This window comes from Anguilla rostrata, chromosome 14 (genome assembly GCF_018555375.3).
Source record: "Anguilla rostrata isolate EN2019 chromosome 14, ASM1855537v3, whole genome shotgun sequence".
In the NCBI taxonomy this organism is placed as follows: Eukaryota; Metazoa; Chordata; class Actinopteri; order Anguilliformes; family Anguillidae; genus Anguilla; species Anguilla rostrata.
Window position 1 is genome coordinate 17582051 of NC_057946.1, and position 22730 is coordinate 17604780.

General features: G+C 47.7%; 1 protein-coding gene across 12 annotated transcripts in view; it reads right to left on the reverse strand.

Annotated features, from left to right (window-relative positions):
• Window positions 1–915: 915 nt before the first annotated feature.
• cdk5rap2 (CDK5 regulatory subunit associated protein 2) overlaps window positions 916–22730 on the reverse strand; it is a 35688-nt gene continuing 13873 nt past the window's right edge. For 4 of the 12 annotated variants that reach the window (XM_064308663.1, XM_064308664.1, XM_064308668.1 and 1 more), the window contains exons 18-51: window positions 22492–22686; window positions 22061–22252; window positions 21520–21652; window positions 21284–21423; window positions 21074–21190; window positions 20538–20660; window positions 20159–20271; window positions 19659–19798; window positions 17698–17850; window positions 17495–17601; window positions 17238–17375; window positions 16883–16975; window positions 16538–16779; window positions 15818–16259; window positions 13920–15702; window positions 12849–12962; window positions 11888–12467; window positions 11259–11491; window positions 10504–10555; window positions 9392–9556; window positions 8741–8934; window positions 6604–6900; window positions 6042–6167; window positions 5837–5953; window positions 5105–5297; window positions 4719–4840; window positions 3694–3927; window positions 3504–3602; window positions 2859–3124; window positions 2522–2668; window positions 2235–2373; window positions 2064–2110; window positions 1732–1783; window positions 916–1485 (exon numbers count right to left, since the gene is read on the reverse strand). In XM_064308663.1, coding sequence (XP_064164733.1) covers window positions 1352–1485; window positions 1732–1783; window positions 2064–2110; window positions 2235–2373; window positions 2522–2668; window positions 2859–3124; window positions 3504–3602; window positions 3694–3927; window positions 4719–4840; window positions 5105–5297; window positions 5837–5953; window positions 6042–6167; window positions 6604–6900; window positions 8741–8934; window positions 9392–9556; window positions 10504–10555; window positions 11259–11491; window positions 11888–12467; window positions 12849–12962; window positions 13920–15702; window positions 15818–16259; window positions 16538–16779; window positions 16883–16975; window positions 17238–17375; window positions 17495–17601; window positions 17698–17850; window positions 19659–19798; window positions 20159–20271; window positions 20538–20660; window positions 21074–21190; window positions 21284–21423; window positions 21520–21652; window positions 22061–22252; window positions 22492–22686 — 7422 coding nt within the window. In that variant the 3' untranslated portion in view covers window positions 916–1351. The remainder of the gene's footprint in view (window positions 1486–1731; window positions 1784–2063; window positions 2111–2234; window positions 2374–2521; window positions 2669–2858; window positions 3125–3503; window positions 3603–3693; window positions 3928–4718; window positions 4841–5104; window positions 5298–5836; window positions 5954–6041; window positions 6168–6603; window positions 6901–8740; window positions 8935–9391; window positions 9557–10503; window positions 10556–11258; window positions 11492–11887; window positions 12468–12848; window positions 12963–13919; window positions 15703–15817; window positions 16260–16537; window positions 16780–16882; window positions 16976–17237; window positions 17376–17494; window positions 17602–17697; window positions 17851–19658; window positions 19799–20158; window positions 20272–20537; window positions 20661–21073; window positions 21191–21283; window positions 21424–21519; window positions 21653–22060; window positions 22253–22491; window positions 22687–22730) is intronic. The other 8 variants (XM_064308667.1, XM_064308666.1, XM_064308665.1 and 5 more) reach the window with 8 other exon arrangements.

The window sequence follows — 22730 nt, forward strand, 5'->3', positions numbered from 1 at the left end:
TACGAAGACAAGTAGTTGGATGTAAAAGTGCATGTTCATCACACTTAAGTTTGCTTAGAGAGTACTTCTATTTTCTATATTATAGCCTACTTTTTTGCCCTTCTATAAAATATGACATTTGTAGTGCTTTGGCCCCAAGGGTTGTTTCTGCTCATTTCATTTTTAACCATACTTTAAGCTTTGTGCAGTGAGTCTTATCTACTCTGATATGCCAGGCCTTGCTTGTCTGCCTATATGCTCTTGTAAATGTCCTGTCAGAAAAATACAATATGGAACTTAAAAAGAAAAGCCAAGATTTGTACGTTAAACCTATTTTTGTCTTGTTTATACAATAAAACATTTTTTTGTAGAAGAACCGTTTTGTAGATGCTTGTTTTAACGTGTCACTTAAATTTGACCTAAGGAACCCACTTTAGAAGAGTTCTCAGGTTTTACACAGGATAAGTATTTCAGAATTTGACTGCATGAATTTAATCATCTCACCATGTTTATTTGCCTAGCAAAACCCTTGTGCATACGGCTGAAGTCAGTTAAAGATTTGAGTCCTGCGTAATAAATTTAAACCAAATGCGTGTGCCAGTTGAGTAACAGCTCAATGTACTGTATCATGGCTGCAGTATTTCCACAGTGAAGTAGAAGCACTGGCTGGCAGGAAAGTGGATTTATTGAACTCTTATGCACAGTTGTTATCCAGGTATTTCTTACAGATAAATCTGCAGATTTGCTCAGTCTGCACAAACATTTTGGGTGGCAATTCATGACCTGAAGAATGCAGTTTTACATAAGTTTAAGGTTAATTCAATATTGAATTATCACTTTCAACCCCTATTTATTTTTGAAATGTTTTTCAATGGTACATTTTCCATACTTAATTTAATTTTAAATCAATATGCCAAATACAGACTAGCTGGTAAATGATGTTTCAAGCAAAGCTGTCATTTAATGTTTATACACTTTCCTTACAATTTCAACAGTTTTTTTTCCCCCAATAAAAATCCTTGGGTCAATGAACATTAACAATCAAGAGGGAAGGCTTTTCATGGTAAAGAAAGGTTTAAACAATGTGTCAAACACATGTATTTCAAGGTAAACAAGGTAGTGAAAATAACAGGTCTGGTATGTAAAAAATAAAACTTAAGTACAAATCTTAAAAATGGACTCAATATTTACACAAGTAAAACCTTTACATTATTGCTGATGAAATGTTTTACAACTCCATTATTAAAATAGGTTAAAATATATAGGTAAATGTGCAAGTCTAGTTCCCTTCCCAAAGTTAAATTTGCAGAGTGCGTACCTTGAACAGTAATAAAAACGGGGAGACAGGAAGGCACCGGGGAGGGTTTAGTAGCTACAAGGCGAGGGGGACGAAGGTGTCGCTGTGCTGTCCCTCTGAAGACTGCGAGTGTCTCGCTGAACTCCTGGTGGACGTACGCCTGACGATGGTTCCCTCTTCTACAGGGGTCACTGCCCATTGGCTGGGATCTTTAGGTACAAAATATCAGCACAAAGTTATTTAAATTCTTCAAAATCTTTATAGGCGCTACAAAACTCCACACCTGAAATGGTAAAAATTTGCACACTTGACTAATGCTCCAGCATGATCTGCATGCATTTAGTCAGGAGACGAAAAAGTCCACTGAAAATGCAAGAATCCACCATTCTAATTTAATAACAAGACTTTGTTTACGATTTCATGCATGAAAAGAACCTCCAGGCAAACAAACTGACCTTCAGTTGTTCCTGGTAAGCCTTTAAGGCCAAACCGTGAAAAATAATTTGTCTGCAATTACTCAGATAAAGGTGAAAGGATGTGAAGAAACAGGAGGAAGAGAGCACAAAAGAGAAAATTATTACAGTGGAAGAGCTTGTCTGTGTCCAGAGAGTAAGCCAGAGAACTGTAGCTACCACTGATGGGACTCCAGATTTATAGTCAACACCACACAGACCCATATGTTTACAGGTGAATAAAATTCAAATACAATTAACATAACCTCATTTGGTACATCATACTGTTTTATCAAAACAGATCATGTCAATAAGTCCAGATATCCATTACTCACCTCTAAGTTTCCCCTGGCTTTCCTGAGCACACCATGAGTTAATGATACTGTGGAGAAAAATGCATTCATTTTGATGTGATTCATGAACATGGGCAATCAGTCCAACTCAATAGGTAATTCCAGCACAGGAAACAATCCTATCAAGGCACTGAACACAGTAGCAGCTCTTACACTGATCAATGATGACCTTCTCCATGCCTTCCTTCAGCTGATTGGTGGAGCGCAGGCGGTTCACTGCCCCCATTAGCATCTTCTCTTGCTGGGACAACCTGCTCTTCAATCTGATGATCTCATTCTTTAGCAGCTCATCCTGAGTTCAGGGCATGAATGGACAGCGGTTAAATAATGTCAGAGGGAAACGTCCGTTGGCAAGCTGATGGCTGTCTACATTAAAATGCTGTTTCCTTCATAATGCCTGAGAGAGAAGCAGCAGTGGTCTGTACGGGAGCAGTGCATACCTGATGGCTCTGTGAACCTTCCATAGAGAAGCTGGAGGGGAGGGAGACCCTCCACACAAGCTTCAGCAAGCGACCGGCCTCCTCCAGCACCTGCTGCATCGTGTTGATGTTTGTAGAGAAGCCTTTGAGGAGCTGCTGGTCCAGCACCTGAGGAAAAACAACAAGAGCCTCCATGAATCTAGCGCACCACCACCTGGCTAAAGCAGAACATGCTACACAAGGAACTGCGGAAAGAGGACTCCACAACAGAAGCGGCTGACTTCTCACACCCAATTAATAGTGTGTTCACAGTGGTGTTATGTGATCCTAGCCGGCGAAGAAGCACAACTCCGTTCACCTGGGACTCTGCGTCCTGCTGGGACAGGGTGCGGAAGCACTCCTGCAGATGTCTGTCCATCCCGTGCGTCAGCTTCCTCCCTTCGGATATCTGCTTGCGGAGGGCGCTGTAGTCCTCGATGAGCCCCAGGATGTGTCGCCCGTTCTTGTTGGCCCACAGGCGGTGGCCGGGGACCAGTCGCGAGGGGGCTGGGGTGGTGCTGTCCGCTGAGCTCCCGCTGCACTGGGACAAGCGGTCCAGATCCACGCTCGCCTGCCTCCTCACCTCTGCAGGGACATTCTACATTACCCTCACACCCCATGGAGTAATCACCACACATCAGCAACACTGCAAAGCCACCATATTTCACCCAGAAATACAGCTTATGGATGCGCTTTTGGCTGAAATGTGCTTACTGGGCAGTGGGACACATTCCGGTGGGTAAGCCATTAAAAACTAGTTTCATCATTCAATATGGTCCATATTGAAAGCCACTTCGATAACAAATTTTCCCTATTCATGTTGATTACTTATCAGTTAACCGATAAAATATATTACGACCCTTCTTGAGAGACCATGATTTTGGAGAATTGAGCACAATGAAGCTGAAGAGCAAAAAAGCACACATAGTTACACCCCTGCGCAGGGCTGGGGCCTGAGACCCACCATGCAGGGCAGCGGAGGTGTCCCTGTGGCCCGGGGAGCCCTGGGGGGTGGGATGGTATGGATCACAGCCCTCACGCGCAGGGGGTTTAGTGCCGTCATCTGAAACACACAGACAGGATGTTCAGCTCTGCCGGAGACAGCTCTGGACCAGCCCCGCAGTGAGACGGGCATGGCGGGGGCTTCCCGGTACCTGCGGCAGGGGCCCTGGCCTCTCCGGACAGCAGGTAGTTGATGAGGATGGAGGGGGAGCCCTCGCGCTTGCTGGGGCCCCTCTGGAGCTGCTCCTCCAGCTTCTGCCGCAGCGCGTTGTTGGTGTGGATGCTCCTCTCCAGCTGCAGCCTCAGGTGGCGGATCTCCGACAGGAGCTCGCTCAGGTCCACGGGCCCGGAAACCGGGTCTGGCGAGCTCTGGGCCGGAGCTGGGACTGCACAGCAGGGCAAACATCATCACCGGCTCGGCCTACAAAGCCACTTCTCCAGCTCTGCTTTCAGTGCATGAGGTCTTCACTTATATACCTTGGCATGGCTGGGTTGTAATTTTACTTCGGATCAAAGTGAACCTTCCAAAGCATTAAGTGTTTGTTGGTTAATAATACATACTATCCTGTATAGGCGTATACAGTAAATCTGACAAAATGTAACTTTGAAGGAGTGAGTGGGAGCTCCACATGAAAGATGTGATACATGGCAATATACTGCAGAGGCCATTGCACAGAAATCTGAGTGGAAACATTTTATTTAAGGCTTGTCCTGAGCCAAAACCAAGATGTGTATTTTTTGGGAGACACATTTATATTACTTTTCATTTAAATTTATATTTTTCCTCTATAAAACTGTGCTATTATTTATAGCTGTGCTGTCTGTTTGCTCAGTGTGTTCCAGACCACCGCGTTTGCAGTAGGTTCTGACAGTGTTCATTCATGCGCACTGAGACTGTAGCACTGACTCAAACTGCTCACTGAACCATCACTGATGACCTCACAACGAATAATTAAGGCTGTAAGTCCTCAGGAGAGCTCCCTGGAATACCGAACTGGGCCATGCAGTCACAAAGTCTAATCGGTTCCAAGTTGTAGTAACAGTTTCCCAATCATTATGGATTTATTTTAGTAGCTTTTAATGAATGTCAGAACATAAGGACTGGCCAATATATAATATAATATAATACAATATAGAATAGAATAAAACAGACAGAGGTGAAAAGCAGCACACATACCAGGCTGCTTGTCCGCATCGACCTTAATCTGCTCGTACACCTGCAGCTCCACTCTCAGAGACTGCAGGAGCTGGTGGTTGTCCATGAGCTGCTGCCTCTGGACGTTTATCTCGCACTGCAGCCTGAAATGAGCATCACACCTGCATCAGGAGGCTGTTTCCTGGACCACGGGCTGCTGCATGTTTCACAACACTGACACAGGTGATAGGCGCTACGGTATCATCAGGGCTAGGACACTCTGGCACGCGGCCTACCTGTGGATCTCATCAGGGCATGGCTGTTCTCTCATATGGCCTACCTGTGGATCTCATCAGGGCAGGGCTGTTCTCACACACGGCCTACCTGTGGATCTCATCAGGGCAGGGCTGTTCTCACACACGGCCTACCTGTGGATCTCATCCCGGCTGTAGTGCAGGGAGTCCTGCAGGTGCTTGTTGTCCTCCACCGTGGCGGTCAGGCGGCTCTGCAATCGGCCGTTCTCCTTCTTCAGCGCCTCAAACTCATTCCTCAGGTATTCCAGCTTGGCCGTCCTCCTGGCCAGCGATTCCCTCAGCTTCTCATTCTCTTTCTGCTTATCTGCTTTCACAACAAAGTCAGTGTGTCCCCTTTTGTCAAATTATTTTAATATACCACTTTTCCTAGCGTTTTGTACAATAGAATTAATCAACAAAAAAAACACCTGAATGTGTGAGAGCACATGGTGCTCTATGACAAAGACAAGACACCTTGAAACAGAATGCTGGTGTTACTTCACTGCGTAGAAACCTGCCTGTTGCCTTGGTAACTGGGAATTTCCTTTGATCTATGCACCACAGTAATTAATATAAATGAATGTAAATAAGAGCACAAGCCATTTTAATTAAATGTGTATTAATTTTTGGACTAAGTACTCCTTAATAGCTTACATGAAAACAGATGTTCTGATTAATAGTTCTCTAATTAGCTTGTACACAGATGCTTCAACGTTAGGTATAAAAATGTAATTAGCACTTAACATCACTCCTATGATGAAGGCAATAAGCTGAAATGTCTGAGGGTTATAGATGAACAGCAGGGTGCTGAGGGTAAGCCCTGTGGCCCTCGGGGGCCACTGTCACTGACATAGCTGAAATGCTAACCTCGCGACCCCAGGCTCAGCTGCTCCTTCAGGGCCTGGTTCTGGCCCCACAGGAAGCGCAGCTCGTTGGCCAGCTGGCCCTGCTCCTCGGTCCCGTGGATGAAGATATTTGTGGCTGCTGAGCACATGAACAGGAGCGTTAAACGAGCGGCCCAGCAGAGCGCAGGGGCGGATGGGAACTCGTTTCACGGGGCGGCGGGTCTGACCTGGGTCCTTCTCCACCTCGGCCAGCCTGCGCTCCAGCTGCTCCCGCAGCCGCTCGTTGGTGCGGATGGTCTCCTCCAGGCGCTGCCGCAGGCTGCGGATCTCCTGCAGGTGCTCAGCCAGCAGCTCTGTGGGTGGGCAGCACAGGTCACATTCACAGCCCCGCAGATGCGCATGCACACACACAGTATGGAGACTCGGGCTGGGGCCACTTACGATTTATATACAGTATAATGCTGTGTAATCAATAAGTAAAACAGCTTGAGTTTTTTCTTTTTGTGTGCATAAATAAACGTTCTAAAAACCCTGATCACTTATCCGAACCACTGCTTAAACAGAATGTAATTTCACTTGTTTCCATGATAGCCATGAAACACTTCCAGCAGAAATGAAGCTGGTTCCTCCTTGAGTCAGTAACAATCATATAACTGTTGACTAAACTATTTTCAATTAAAACCATAATAAAAATATTGATATGTATTGATATTTTTGTCCTGATTCATGGATTGCTCAGTATTTCTTACAGTCACAGCCCTAGTGAAGCCTGTCAGCAGAGGGCCGTACCCGGGTTCAGTGCCCCGCCGGGGGCCACTCGGGCGCTCTGTCGGGGGCCGGCGCAGCCTGGCACGTCTCGCCCCGCCTCAGGATCCCGGCGCGGAGGCGGAGACCCCACCGTTTCCTGCTCCCTCGGGCTCAGGATGGAGCAGTGCAGGTCCAGCTCGCTGCGCAGCGTCTCGTTCAGCTGCTCGCTGCTCTTCAGCTGCTCCAGGAGCCGGCTGTTCTCCTTCTGCAAGCCCTGCAGCCGCTGCTCTGTCCCAGCATCCCCCGCCTGGCACGGAACTCCACCCTCTCTTCCGCTCCCTGAGGCACATGACCACACAGCTCACTGAGCATGTCACACTTCAGCACAGTCACATTAAAGAACTTCACCATTCCTGTGTGAGCTGCCACAAAGTCTTTAACAGAGAGATGCTGAAAAGCTCTCAAATTCCTATTACAACACTCTGCAGGTAGAGTACCGCTAAAACAAGTACTGTAACTGTAAATGGGGGGCTTCCATCCCCATTGAGCTGACAAAAACTGAATTAAGTACCCATGTGCGCTCTTGATAGGATAGACCTAGAGCTCCTGGAATATGGCACTTATGCACTGCAGTTGAGCACCATTGCTATTATTCACTACAAGTGCATCTCATTCATTTAGAACCACTAGCTTCTGCATAAGCCTGGCTGTTCTGTACCTGGAGCAGCACCTGTGGCAGGGTCTACAGCTAAACCATTAATCCCTCTGACCCCTGCATCAAAGGACCAGAAAGCAGGGAAGCAGGGGTTTGCCCACACACCAAGAGTTTTCCCACTTGCTCATACTCACAAAGCCCCCCAATAATAAACACAAAAATGTCAGAGAACATTTTCAGAGAGAGGCCCTTGGGGCCAGAACGCTGCAGACAGGCACAACTTGTGGGGCAGCCGGGCCATTTCAGGTGGGGTCTGGAATTCTACACATACCCACCCCCCTCCCCAACCTAAATGATCAGTGGTTTATAAACCAAGAGAGAAATTATCTCCCTGACATACAACCCATGTGCTAATAGTAAAAGGTCTATAATGAGATGCTAATGAACTGAGCCTATCAACAGGTGCTGAAATACATCAGCAGAGCTTTTATGGAAGCCTATTCTACTGTAATACAATATGTACTGATACCCCACAGAAGGCATCACTGAGCAGGTTTTATACTGAATTAAATTACTACTTCAATGTCAACTGTAACTACAACAGTAATATCATAATGTAACTTACTGAGCAATGGATTCTTACAGTTTTTACATCACTTTAAATATATTCAAAATGACTCTAAAAGGTACGTTTCAAATTTTTTTCTGACAGTACTTCTTAATTTAGGATTTGAATGAATTATCTGCATTTAAATATGCCTAAATACAGACAAACATCGCATAACCAAATAAACCAAATAATCTGAAAGAATAAAAGCTATTGCAACTTTTTATACACCATAAGAACACACATAAAAACCAAAATAACATAGACACTGGATCACAACGAAAGCATACATTCCTTCAGTACTATTCCAAATACCTTCGCCACCAGCTTTCACAGCTCTCAGAACTTTCTTCCACAGTCCACGAGAATCAATATTTTGTACCGTTTCCCCTTCTATGGCTTCCATACTGTGACGGCTAGCCCCTCCGCACTGTAGCAATCAGCAAATGAGCTTCGGGCCAGAAAGCTCACAGTATCCTCTCACGTGATGTGTACAATCCATTCGCATCACAGCAGCCTTTGTCTCTGCTTGAGCACAATTTTGGAGACTAAACAGGACACCGCCTATGAATAATGCATCTTTAAGTGCTGCAGGAAACCGTACACCTGCCCTGTCCTTCCTCCTGGCTCCTTTGTGCTTCGTAACGCTTGACTTCAGAACAATGACCATTAGTGGAAAAGAAGTACCATTACTAATGCCATTACAAAGAGGAGCTACATTGATTGACACAATCGGAACGAAGGGGAAATTATTCATATTTAACAAGAGCACTTGTACAATAAAGAGACTCTGAGCCCCGTTCAGACTGTCATAGCATAGTAAATGTTATCTGGCATATTGAATGTGATCTTTCAGTCCAGACACAGAACTAGGAAGTTAAGGATCTGGGGGTACAGTACCACTCAGAACTCATCACCTTGAAAGATGTGGTTGTAGCTGAGCCTATGACTGGAGGTGGGGCTCGTGGTGTAGGTGGAGACCTGGCCACTGTGCGGCGTCCTGTCGGACATCTCAGAGTCAGAGCTGGGGAGGTTGCTGGCAGACTGACCATGGAGCTGCTTCTGCAGACTCTGGACCAGACGGTTCTTGTCCTGCAGCTCCTTGGAGAGCCTGCAATGCAGAACAGAGTTTGAGAAATATAATTAAACAATAGAGTCCTGCAATGTGAATACCTTATAAAATCTAGGGGTCGCTATTAAATTAACTTACACCAGTCCTTTGAAAACTCTATATGTGAAAACACTGTTGCACCCTAACACACACATGCACATAAACTGTCTTCTCCATTGATGATTGATCAAAGCACTTATAGAAAACTATAGTGTTTGATAAAGGAAAACAGCAGACGTGGTAATCACTATATACCTCCCAATATTAGGCAGGCATAACCATCATCAATTTTTCTTATTTTTTTTGTTTTGTCACACTCAACATTACCATATATTTCCATAAGGAAACACGGATCCATGTGCACTAATCAATGGAAAGCAAACCTTATGGTAAAAAGTAGGTAGTTGAAGTAGAGGCACCACACAGCAAACACTTGTGTCACTCCCAAGTCACTCACAGGTCTAGCTGTTCCTTAGTAGCTTCTGCTAAGTTCTGGTTCTGCTGTACAAGATATCTCAGCTGCTGCTGCAGCTGCTCTCTCTCGCCCTTTAGCTGTGAATGCAGGTAGCCTATCGGGGGATGGTGGCTACTTCGACTATCCAGTGACAGGCAGAGAGATTCTCTGCAGGTTGAGAGAATGCTTCCGATAGTACAGCACAATACAGCAACACTCAATAAGAACACATCACAAGCAGACAAATTACGTATTCCTCATTCCCCAAATTACCCAGAAATCTTTTACCCTGATTAGTGAAACTTGAGTTCTGGGGTGAAGAAAATGACCCAGAATGCAGCTGGCATTTCTACTTTAGTCACTGATGCTCTTCTTTGGCTACAGTAGACATACTTCGCTAATAGCTCACAAATCAGCAAGAATGTATATTAACCAGCTACAGTTGGTATCTTCAGCAATATTTATTTTATTTTCCCTTATTTACATTCTATACTTTTTAACATGCCTTTAAATTTAGAAAGCGTTAGCCAATGGAAAATCTGAATCCTAAAAAGCAGGATTTTTGATAAGCAATGATGTAACCTTACACTCACCTGGAGACACTAATTACCATTTACTGTTTTACTTTCACATTAAAAACATAACCTGTCCCAGATTTGTGTTTCTTATTAAATTAAACAAGTCAAAATTAAACAAAGAAATAAAACTGTATGACGTCCAGATTACACAGTAAAGTGGCTCGTGCCTTGAACATGATGTCCCTCCCAGGTGTTGATTTGGACACAGGCTCAGTCAGTCTGGCAGCTCTGCACTGTTGCGCACATCTATGCATGCTGAGCAGTTCCATTATTTCACTGCACTACAGGCCATACCTCCTGATACATGCTGCTCTGACACGCACATGCTCTTCCACATCTTGCTTTGAGAAATCTACATTATATCATGGACATCTGTCCTGATGACATAAACCCGCTGTAAACCCATTTGCTTTTGGCCCAAATTAAACACACAAAATCATTACCGTCGGAACCTGTTCGAATTTAATACTGCGTGTTTATGAAGCAACTTACGAGAAAGACTTTGGATGGCAGCTGTTTTCCAGCTGTCAGACCTACCTCTGAGCCAGCTCCAGCATAGCGCTATCCTCATTATCTGAATGCGCATCACCTGCAAGACATTTGACAAAAGAAAATTTGGGATAAAGGTTCTCTGTCTCTGAATCAGTCACAGGCCAATCAGCCTTTTGACCTATATAGTGTAAATAGTGTGGCAATCATTAGAATGTATTGTTAATCATGGTTACACACAGTTGATTGAGCCAAAGCACTGTTTCCATGGAACAAATGGGCATTAGATCTGTCTGCCATTTGTACCATGTCTGACAACCATTATAGATGTCTGGGCATATTTACAATATAACTAGTAAAACAAGTAAAACTCAAGTGATGAAAGTCTGGTTCTGTGTCTAGGCATGTGTGTGAGTGTGTATGCGTGTGTGTGTATGTGTGAGTGTGTGTGCGTGTGTGTGTGTATGTGTGTATGTGTGAGTGTGTATGCGTGTGTGTGTGTATGTGTGAGTGTGTATGTATGCGTGTGTGTGTGTGTGTATGTGTGAGTGTGAGTGTGTATGCGTGTGTGTGTGTGTGTGTGTGTATGTGTGAGTGCGTATGTGTGTGTGTGTGTATGTGTGTGTGTGTATGCGTGTATGCGTGAGTGTGTATGCGTGTGTGTGTGTGTATGTGTGAGTGTGTATGCGTGTGTGTATGTGTGAGTGTGTGTGTGTGTATATATGTGTGAGTGTGTGTGTGTGTATATATATATATATATATGTGTGTGTGAGTGTGCGTGCGAGTCGTGTGTGATGCTGTACCGTTCTCGAGCCGGTCCTCCAGTCTCTCCAGCAGAGTCAGGCTCTTGTCCAGCTGCTCGCGGAACACCTCTCCCATGTAGTAGTCGACGTCGCTGGCCTGCAGCAGCTCCTCGAAGGCCTTGTGGAGGTCCTCCAGCTGCTGGCGCTGCAGGGTGCCCAGGCCCCGGCTCTCTTTGATCTGCTGCCGGAGCTGGGACAGCTCCCGCGCCTGAGACTGCACCAGAGAGTCGATCCTGCGGAGCACACGCAGCGCTGACAACTACAGCCAAGCCATCACAGGACAGCTCAGACCAGCAGGAAAACTCCACACCACGTCTGCTTCTCACTGACTTATGTTCAGTATAAAACCAATCAAACGTTCAATCTACAATATTAAATACAGCAAGAAAATAATATTTCAGAGATCAGGAGAAATCAATCACCTCAAATAGGTTTTGGCAGTTATAAATTGACATCTTCTATAATGCAATTGTTCTTATGGTCTCATTCCAACTGGGAAATGAACTGGGCTTGGAACCCTGGTAATGCATTTAATTACACTGTCATACTGCTAAGCAATCAAGAACAAAGCTACACAGAGTTAAGATCACGCTAAAGCTGCTAATGCCTGCCACAGAGTCTCCAGTCACCTGGCTGGCGACGCAGATCGGCTGCGCAGCTGAATCTGCTGCAGCTGTTCCGTCAGGTTCCTGTTGGAGCTCCTCTCTTTCTCCAGCTCCATGCTGAGGGCGGTGAGCTGGTCCTTCAGGACCTGCAGCTCCTCCTCCTCCGGGCCCAGAGACAGGCTGTGGCTCAGCCCTTTGCCCAGAGCCCCGGAGGCGTGCTCCTGCCCCTCCCCGAGCCCCGAGTCGTGCTTCCCCGCGGCGGAGTGCCCCGGGTCCGAGGCCACGGTCAGCAGGTCGCTGGACAGGGAGTTCCGGCGCAGGAGGCCCTGCAGGTGGCGGACGGCCCTCTGGTGGGCCTCCAGCTGCCCCTTCAGCTCGCACACCTGCTGCTTGAGCTGGTCCACGCTGTCGGTCTGCCCATAGTCCTCGAACGCCTGCAGGCCCTTCAGGCTGGCCTTCGGGGAGCTGAGGGTGGGCGAGCTCGGGTACGAGGCGCTGGAATTGGAGTCCAGGTTCTCCACGGAGGAGAAGGCGCCACGGACCTGCTTCAGCAGGCAAGAGATGTTCGACTCGCTGGCGTGCAGCTGCAAGCCCACATCGTTGTCTGTGGTACCGCAACAAGAGAACAGAATATAAACATATTATTATATTAATAATGATAACGTACAATGATGTTATAGAAAATGACGGATTGTAATGGACATGACCTTTATGACCTGAAAGTTATGATTTATAGGACAAAGGAGACGGGGGAAGCCATTCCACAGAACGGGATGCAAACATGCAGGGCAGGAGAACTGGACAATGACAACACTCGCTGCATCATTGTGACAGTTCCACAAGTTAAAGACATGATTCAAAAGCTCAGGGTGGGGGGGTGGGTGGAAAATCAGAACCGCACACCAGAGTTAATCATCAGCAATGCAGATCCTCATGCAGGGTTCAAACCACGATTAGTCAAACACCCATCAGGCATGCTGGCTACCTGTGCTACTGTTCTCCTCCCTATCCACTTCGTTTTCACTCTTTCCACTCGTTTCGTAACCCAGGTCCTGCAAATCCACCTGCACCTCTTTGTCATCCTGTTGCAGAGAGGTCGCTACGGGCGACACGGTGAGGTTAATGGAGCCCTTCTGACCGCAGGACACATCTCACAGCCCTGGATTTCACACTACCGGCGGTGGTGACATGCTTCAGACTCATTCTGCTTCACGCTCAAGCTCAATCTCAGCGACGGCACTACAAGCCCATTTGTTAGCGGTGTGAAGCACCATTCAGTGGCATTCTAATTCATGTAATGTTCAGCAGGGGCCAGTCGGGAGTAATATTTTTAAAAGGATTTAAAAAGCTGAGGCAGCTTGTCTGGAAAGCACATTATCCAGATCACCTTCATTAAGCTGCTTTTCAATTCATCTGGCCATCATGCTCAGCACACATGAACTACACATGCAGTAGCTTTACAGGAAATGCTGGCACACTGGGGCCATTTTGTCACATGACTGTGCTGACACCAGCAGCATGTCATAGATGTTGCTGCTCCTTCCAAAAATGCTCCTTGAAGAAGGCGTGGGATGAAGACAAACTACTATTTATCTCCAAAGTCAAATTTAGGACCTACCTGAAATTTGGCTGGAGGTGGAATTTTAAATAAGCCCTAACTGCTGCTGAACACGAGCACATGTATGAAACAGTGTCACGGCACACTTTGATAGAAATAAAATGGGGAGTTCATGTCTGAGACTTGGTTATGAACTTCAAGAGATATTTTTACTGCCGCTGGCTCCAGAAGTCTTCACACATTCTGAAACTGGATACCATATGCAGTAATAAAGCCTACAATATAATTTTCAATATAAAAATAAATATGCTTTTGTGCTCATTCACTAATATCCTGTTTCATGATTCTTGCCAAAAAACACAAGAAAGGAATGAAATTTGAAATTCATTTCCATATTAAGTCTGCTGCTGGATATTAACTTTAAATTTCTGTTGACCTTAATTCTGTTACATGGAAGACCCCGGGCCCTTAAAGGTTTAACAGCTGTCATGTGCTTACTTTGCTGGGATGCACTGCGGGTCTTCTGTGGTGAACTCTGGAGAGCGATGATGGCCTGAGCTGCAGCCAGCTTCTCCTCCAGCACTTTGCATGTGCGCTTCTTCTCCTTCAGAGCCTTCTGCAGGGAGTCCAGCTGCTCCTGGACATTAGCCCCTTGCGCTGAACTAGCGGCCCTCAGCCGGTCCTCATAGCTCCTGACAAGCTGCTTCTGCTCCTCGAGGGCTTCCTGCAGTTCACAGATTACCAGCCTGCTTTCTGTGAAGGCTTTCTGGATGTGGCCGATGTTGTCCTGCAGGGCCTTGGTTGTGTCCTGATGGCCGGCAGGCTTGGTGCTGGGCCGGGGCGGCTCGGCCGAGTAGTGCCCGTGCAGCCGATCCTTCTCTTGGCCGGCCTTCTGAAGTTTTTCCAGCTGCTGCTGAAGATCCGCCAGGCCCCTCTGCCCATCGCGGGCGCTACCCTCGGCACAGAGCGCGCTGAGGGAGGCTACACAGCGCTCCGCTGCCTGGAGATACGCTACAAGCCATTGGATTAACTGGTCGTGCGTGTGTGGGTCCCTGTGTGGCTCTCCAGGCTGCTGTTGCAGTTTTGTGCTCTTCGTGCCTTTTCTCTTATTTCCAGCCGTTTCATATCGATCCCTCGCCTCCTTGTTCTGTACTTCCGGGCCTTTCCGGGGCTCTTCCCCTTGTCTGCAGAGGCTGGCGTTCTGATTCTGAGTGCTGTCCCTGCGGGTGTTCTGCTCTGCAGCATGAAGCCTCTCCTGCAGCTCGGCATTCAGCCTGCTCTGCTCCCACAGGGCCTCCTGCAGCTGGTCGATCTGCCGGTGCACATCCAGGTCTCCGACCTGCGCGTCTCCTGCCTCGGCCTGCTCTCTGCTGGGTGACTGCGCAGACGGCCTGCTGGCCTGCTCTCTGCTGGGTGACTGCGCAGACGGCCTGCTGGCCTGCTCTCTGCTGAGTGACTGCGCAGACGGCCTGCTGGCCTGCTCTCTGCTGGGTGACTGCGCAGACGGCCTGCTGCCCTGCTCCCAGCTGGGTGACTGCGCAGACGGCCTGCTGGCCTGCTGCAGAGCGCGCTCAAGCTTGTGCGCTAGCTCCTGTGGGTCGGTGCAGACCAGGGCGCCGTCTCCAGCAGCGTCACTGGGAGCGAAGGCCCCGAGGGAGGCCAGCGCGGACTCGGCCACACGCAGACACTCCGCCAGCTGCTGGTTCAGCTCCTCCTTTTCCTGGAGAGCTTTCTGAAGCTTGCTGAACTGGGCCTGGAGCTCAGTGTCGTGGGCCCGGTGGCCCCCGCCTTGGCTGCCCAGGTTACAGGCGGTGAGATACGCGATGGTGGACTCGGCAGCCTGTAGGGCCTCGACCAGCTCCCGGCTGAGCCTCTCCTTCTCGTGCAGCTGCTCCTGCAGCTCCTCGGCCTCTGCGACCCTGTCCTGCAGCCGGGCGATCACCTGCTCCTTATCCTGACACTCGCTGTGGAGCAGCTCCAGCTGACTGCGGAGCTCCACGTCTGTGCTCTGGCCAATCACAGCGCTGCCCGTGTGCTCATCGGTGGGCTGTTCCGTGTCTGGCCACAGTGAACTCTGCTGGACCAGGCCCACCTGGCCCTGCTGATCCAAGTCTAGCAGACTTGGCAGACCGTGCCTCTGAAGCTGGTCTTTCTCCATCAGATGACTCTCCTCTCTCAGTGACTGTGACACTCTCTCATAGGCCTGACCGCCAGCCTTTGTGCTGCTTCCAACCAACTTACTGGGCCTTAAGGGAACCGGGAGGCGGGATCTCGAACTCATCTATAAAACAAAAAAAGGAAAAACCATTACTGATACATTCACAATCTGGACCGATTCAAACATCTCCTTTAAGGCCTGTTAATATTACAGGCAGCAGGGAGGCGGCGCTACTTGCCGAATGTTTAATAAGGTCTGGATGTTGGTTCTTTCTGGGCGAGGCGTCCGTCTCGCAGCTGCTCCCGTGAGGCTGCTCGGTTAGCGGCGGCTGGGCCTCCGTCTCCTGCAGCCTGCGCTCCAGGCTCTCAGCCCTCCTCCTGCAGGCCTCCTGCTCGGCCTTCAGCCGCTCGATCTCCCTCGCCATGCTCACGATCAGCTCCGGGTTGAAGCCAGCCTCGCCCCCGGAGGAGGAGTTGAGCTCCAGCTGCTCCTTGAGGAGCTTGATGACCTTGCGGTAGCCTTTGGCCTCAGACCTGAGCTTCTCCACCACTTTCTGGAGGTCTTTGTTCCCGTCGCTGTCTCCGGAGCTGTCTGCGCTCTCCTTGGACTCTGTGGATTTCTCCTCCTTCAGGAGACCCTTCAAGTCAATGTTCTCAGAGTGCAATCTCTGCACCTCCTCTCTGAAATAAACAATATTCACTCCATTACACACACCAAAGACTACAAACAAGAAGGCTTACCATACGCAAATAAGTGAATTCTGTTTCTCAATGTAGAACTTGGATTGATAGCAATATAAACAATGATGAAAAACTGGCAACGGCCCTTCAATATTTCATTTAATAGTTCATTTAACTGAATTTATTTCACCAAACAGAAAGACAAACTTTGGTATGGAACAGAAGTGGATTAAGAGAGGAGAAAATCTTCAATCAACCACTCTGCTTCTATTGCTCACCTCAGCTGAGAGACTGAGGACACCCCGCTGTCCAGCAGGAGTGACCGCAGCAGTGCCAGCTCCCTGCCCTGCTCCTCCGGGCTCCATTCACGCTCGCTCTTTCTGCTGCGTCCGATTCGGCCTCCACCTCGAGGGGAATGGGAGGCGGACGCGGCGCTACTGGAGCTCACATCCAGCAGAGCTCCCTCACTCCTTTCACTGTCAGACAGCGGGCTGCTCCCATCCACCCGCCGACACTTCACCTGCGCAGGGAAAGGAGCAACTTTACCCACACCCCTGTCCTTTCAGTGCACAGTACACACGATTACATCTCTCCTGTGCATGACTGACATCCCTGTCTCCTACCTGCTCTGGAGCAGCGGATTGGCTCTCCCTATCATTCAGTGAGTGGTGGGTCCTGTTAGCAGGTACAGCTTCCCCCAGCTTCCTCTCACAATGCTACAGTAATGTAATGGAGGGGTGACACACATGACTTCGTAAAAGAAAATGCAAAGATGGAGTGCAATCCAAATATGCTGCACAGAATGACATGTCCATAATGTAATATGGATAATAAAACTGTTCAATGGGACAGAGAAGATAAGAGAAGAAGGATTAGTTCACATGTGTCACACGGGGTAAAGATGTCAGTCACTTGTTAAAGACAAGACAGAAGGAGAGATTGATGGCCAGTGTTTAACAAGATGTTTCGTAATCGCACCTTCTCAGATGCAAGCTTCCTCACATCTTTTTCCTCCTCCACAGGATCTTTGGCAGAGCTCTCCGACAACGAGGCACTTTTCTGGAGCTCGGCATTCAGCGCCTGGAGTTTGTTAATGCAGTCCTGGAGTTCTACCACCTGATGGAAATATAAATCATATTTTAAAAGATATTTGAGAACGCAAACAGTACTGCCGTTAGCATCTCAGATGAAAGCTATTCTGCTGGTCCAGAATTGGCTTTCCTCTGGCAACACACCTTCTGTCTGAGCTCCACTGCAGATAAGAGGCTCAGTTCATCCAGCCCGTCTCCCACGCAGATACTCATGTAAGAGGTCTGATCGGCAATGAAGCTGAATGTGTCCGCTTCAGTGTGAAAGAAGAGAGACAGAGAATAAATTAGCATGAATAACTCCGGGAAACAACTGAGCAGTGACCCAGACGTGCGGCGCTGGTCCTCACCCGTGTCGTTGGTTCCCCCTACTCCACCTCCTCGACTCTGGATGGCCCCGAGGCGGGCCTGCAGGGACGCGTTCCACCGCTGCGCGTCCTCCAGCTGGTGCCGCATGCTCTCCAGCTCCTTGCCGTCAACCGCTTCAGTCTGAGCCTCGCCCCCTAGGAGAGTACACAGGAAGTTAAAAACACACAGGAGGATGCAACAGTACCAAACCAACTTACTCATGCAAGCCGTAGGAAAAACTAATTTTGTCCTACAATTCCATTTCAGAGGACAATTATATTTCTGCTGTACAATATATTGTCTGTTACATACATTTGCAGTTATACCTAAAAATAATTATGGTGAATGTGACAATACATATCACATTTTATGTTTGGCTGAATACAGAAAACAAAAACATCCACAGTTAAATTCCTTTAGAACCAAATACGGTATGGGAGAGACTTTGAGTATGTACACATTTTATGATGTTAACCACCTAATGAGAACCAAAATGGCTTTTAGCCAATGATTCTAGAGAATATTTTGTTTCACCTACTGTACAGATTCAAAACTCTTATCCCACTTTTAGAATCGGAATACAACAGTAAACAGTTTTTTACTAATAATAGCGCAGTTCTCCATGTTGTATGTCCAGATTAAATTTTTAGTATCCATTAACTCTGGCTAGCTGCACTGCACTTATCAGGCGGTAATAACGACTGAGTGGAGCATCTGAATGCAACGCAATGTAATGGATGCGTCACAGTGAGGGACGGCTGATGAGGAACAGAATGCAGTTATCGGGGGAGGATGCAGAGAAACTCAAGTGGAAACAGCCCTTGTTCTTGGAAATTCCCAAACAAACTCAACAGTAAATGGGCTGTGACTCAGCAGATGGGCTCAGGATTAACTGATGCACAGGCTGACCTCGTTGAGCACTGCCACTGGGAGTTTGTCATAAACACAGAATAATTAATCTTACCATTTTCTAATGAAATCATGATGCAATGGAATCCAACAAATCACGAGGTTTCTTATGCTGAATATGCATATCTCACAGGGTTTTTATACCTCTGTATTTACATAAAAAATACATTCTTTTATATACGTATTTTACGAAAATAGGTCAAGTTAACAAAGCAACATCTGCTTAAATCTTTGCATAAATGAAAGCAATGACCCGCTTGGCATGCTTATTATTACACTGAAGAGATAATGTCTTCCAGTAGACTGGGCAGCCTCTGTGGCTGTCAGCAGTCAGACTGAGAGATGTTGTATTCAGTACATGCAGACTGTCCTTCCACAAGGGAAGTGATGTTACAGACAAAGGTTTCAGAGGATGAGCGAAGCACAGGGTAGCTCAGCTGCAGAACAGCCACACACATACACAGCATGTTTCATCCAGCAGGGTTTTATCTTCAGGAAAGTTCAATTCACAGGAGAAAGAAGGCCAAGAAAATGTGATGGCAATAGGAAATATCAAATAAATGACAAGATGAGCAGTTCATTTCTTCAATAAATATATGTTAAGTCTTGTACCCATATCAAAATTACAAATGGAAATGAAGAGGAGAAAAAGGGAAAAAGCATACCAAGCAAGCATACAGGCAGACAGGCTGATATTATGAATGAATGTAGGTTGATGTTATTCACGCCGTGTTAGTTTGTGAACAATGAAAACACAGGGGACAGCGAGTAGACAGCATCATACTGCTTAATGCCAGAAAACAGAAATGTCTTCACTGCTCCTGGGAGCAGAAAATAACATAATGGGAATACTTCATATTACAAATTTGCCCAGTAGAGCTACCATGGTTATCATTCTTATTAAAAAATGCATCTTGCCGCGCTCCCATAAATACTGGAATCATTCTGCATTATACGGTGTGCTAGATTTGGGCTGCAGACAGGACTGACATGCTGACTGGCTGTCTAGTCTATCCAATCAGGGGCTCCATGAGGGGCCTGAGGTGTACTGCACCTTCTCTCTGCTTGGCGCGCTGGATCTCCCGCTCCAGGTCCTGCCGCAGGTCCTCGTTGGTACGGACGCCCTCCTCCAGCCTCTGACGCAGGAGCTGCACGGCTGCCAGCTCCATCTGCAGGGCGTGCAGGCGCTGGGCACTGCAGCCATGACAACACAGGCCATTAACCCAACCGTGCGGATACCATGCAGAAGCCACACAAGGCTGGGTTTACCAACATAACCCTGGCTAGCCACCCGTAGTACGAGCCTCGAAATAAACTGTTCTTCATATAGCCTTCATATAAACAGAATGTCTTTCATTCGCATTCATTTTAAAATGTGGGCTTTATAGATCTGGGCTGCATGTTACATGTTCATTTCAGATTTATTTTTTCCACTAAATAAAACCTTAGTTATTCCATACAATGGTATTAAGAAATCCATTAAATTGCCTACTGCTATACTGCAGACTTTCCCCTGCAGCTCAGTCAGACAGTGTGGTGTCAGGAGCTCCTTACCTGTCCTGCTCTTTGACAGCCCTGACCAGGCTGGAGTAGAGCTGCTGCTCTGCTTTCAGGGCGCGGTTCAGGCCCTCATGCTCTGCGGCCAGGGCTGCCAGCGAGGGCTGGGTCTGTGGAGAGGCCTGCGTTTACAAACCTGCTTTATACCAACCACACTTTACTCTTTACAAACCTGCTTCATACCACAGTTCACTCCACACAAACCTGCTCTACACCACACTTCACCCTTTACAAACCTGTTATTTTATGGACTTTTCAGATAAGGACTGTTATTTCCTGCAGCACTGACACAGTATGTGGCAAAGCCATTATTTTTTTATAAGGTGGAGGCTGATCCAGTCGTGTCAGCTCAGCGTGAATGAGCGTGTTTTTGTACCTCCTGCTGGCTGTTGCCTCCGATGATGGTTCTCTCTCTCTGTGGGAGGCCAGGGCGGGGTCTCTCCTCTATGGAGCCACACTGAGCACTGTTATCCCGCCTGCCAAGGCGTTCCTGGAGTTCCTGTCAGAGAACACACACGTCCATGGGTAAATATCAGGCATGGAACACACCCTGAACCAATGTTCTCACTGCAGACTTAAACAGTGTAAACCCCAACTAAATCAGCTGGTCATTTTAGTGCAGGTAGATCCATATAGAGCACTACACAGGGTTAAAATTCACACGTGCAACTAACTGGCATACTGAAATCACAATGTAAAATACCAGCACTTTAAATCCTTTGTTACTTTTAACATATATTTACGGAAATGCACATTGAATACTCTTGACATAGTTAACACCGGGCTTAATTCAGGCTGGTGCACAGGAGTTTAGTCACACCAGGAAGGGAATGAACATCCAACTTGACAATTTTTATTCCCTGTTAACTCTTCTCTAAAGTGCAGAGTACCAAAGTCTCTGCATTCATTTACCCAAATGATGTCATCCTTGGTCTCCAGGGTGGTGGTCAGGGACTCGATGTTCGCGGCCTGGGCCTCATTGCGATTCTCCAGGTCTGTCAGCAGGGACCGCAGATCCGCCAGTTCAATCTGGAGGGGGAAATTCAGCGTGCCGTCACATACCCCGAGTCATCCTGAAAGGCTGCAGTGCTGTTTATTACAACTGCACTGTGCTAAACTCACCCTCAGTTCATTCTCCTTCTTCAGCGCCTTGTTAAGCGCTTCAGTCTTCTGCTCTAGCTCCTTCTTCAGCATCAAACCCGTCTTCTTGGTAACCGCCATTTTGCTGACGTTCCCTTCGTCGCTCTTCTTTGAGAGCTCGGCTGCCCAACAAGCGAAAGGGAGCGGTGTTAGCCCAGATGGCTGTGAAGGGTGACTTGAAAGGAGCTACATTTTTATTTTATTTATTTAACACTCACCCTCCTTCTCCTCCAGACGCTCCTGCAGCACCTGAATGGTCTGTCTGAGCTCCACCACCTGGGGCGCTGGAGCCCCCGCCAGTCGTAGCTCTGCCAGGAACTGGTCCCTCTCCTGTCCTCTCTCCACCAGTTTCTGAAGCACGGAAAGGAAACCAAAATGGCAGGAGTTACAGAGGTAACGCTCCAGTGCTACGCGTGTAGGAGGGGGTGTAACTGCAGGGAAGGAGACCCACACAAAAGAGGACCTCTGCCCCCAAAAGCTCGATCATCACAACTGAAAGCCTCGCCATATGAGAAGAGAACACTGTTCTTAGAATGAAACCTCACCTAAGCACACAACAGGGTTGTATCAATGAGTGCTGTTCAAATATTAAAGACAAGCTGTAAAGTCTTGTTGTTACCTCAAACTGACTGAAATCCATACATAAATATATATATATTCCAGTTTATCTCTGCAGTTCATCAAAACTAAAATATCTGCAAAGCATCAAATAAGTCAAGTGCAAGTGTAAAGAGTGGGGTTATCCAACATAGTACCCACGTTTATCAGTGCGTCCTTTTCACTCAGTTGGACCTTGAGCTGTGCTGTTTCCAGGAGCTTCTCCTGTGTGGCCACTGAGCTCTGCTTCTCAGCGCTGGCCAGCTGCTGCTGCCTCTCAGAGAGCTGCCTCCTCAGGTCCTGAATCTCCTGCGAGCGCTCGCTCAGCGCGCGGTTATAGCGCTCAGCAGACTCCTGCAGCGCAAACGGCCCAACAGATAACGCATGAATCACACTGGCCCGCACATTAATGCTATTTCAGGCATCGTACATTTGGGAAGCTATTCTAGGTGAAGAATGGCTGCCAATGTGAACAAAACCCCAAACAGGGGAGGAGTGTAATTTTACTCTCTCCTTAACAGTTTGTCATCTGCATTTGCCGTTGCGCTGTGTTAGTACAGCACACTTTTAAACTAGCTCATTATTATTACTACCTTGTAGAGCTGGTCTTTGCTGCCGATGGTGGCCAGGAGCCCGTCCACGGCGCTCTCGTTGTCGGCCACCAGCCTCTCCTTGTCCCGCAGGGCCTCGGCCAGCATGGCCTCTGCCACCTTCAGCCGCTGGCTCAGCTGCTCCGCCAGGTCCCTGGTGCCGCTCTGCATCCGGCTGAGCATGGCGCTGGACATGTCCTGGAGCGGGAGCGACCGGGGGAGGGACCGTCAAACACAGGGGC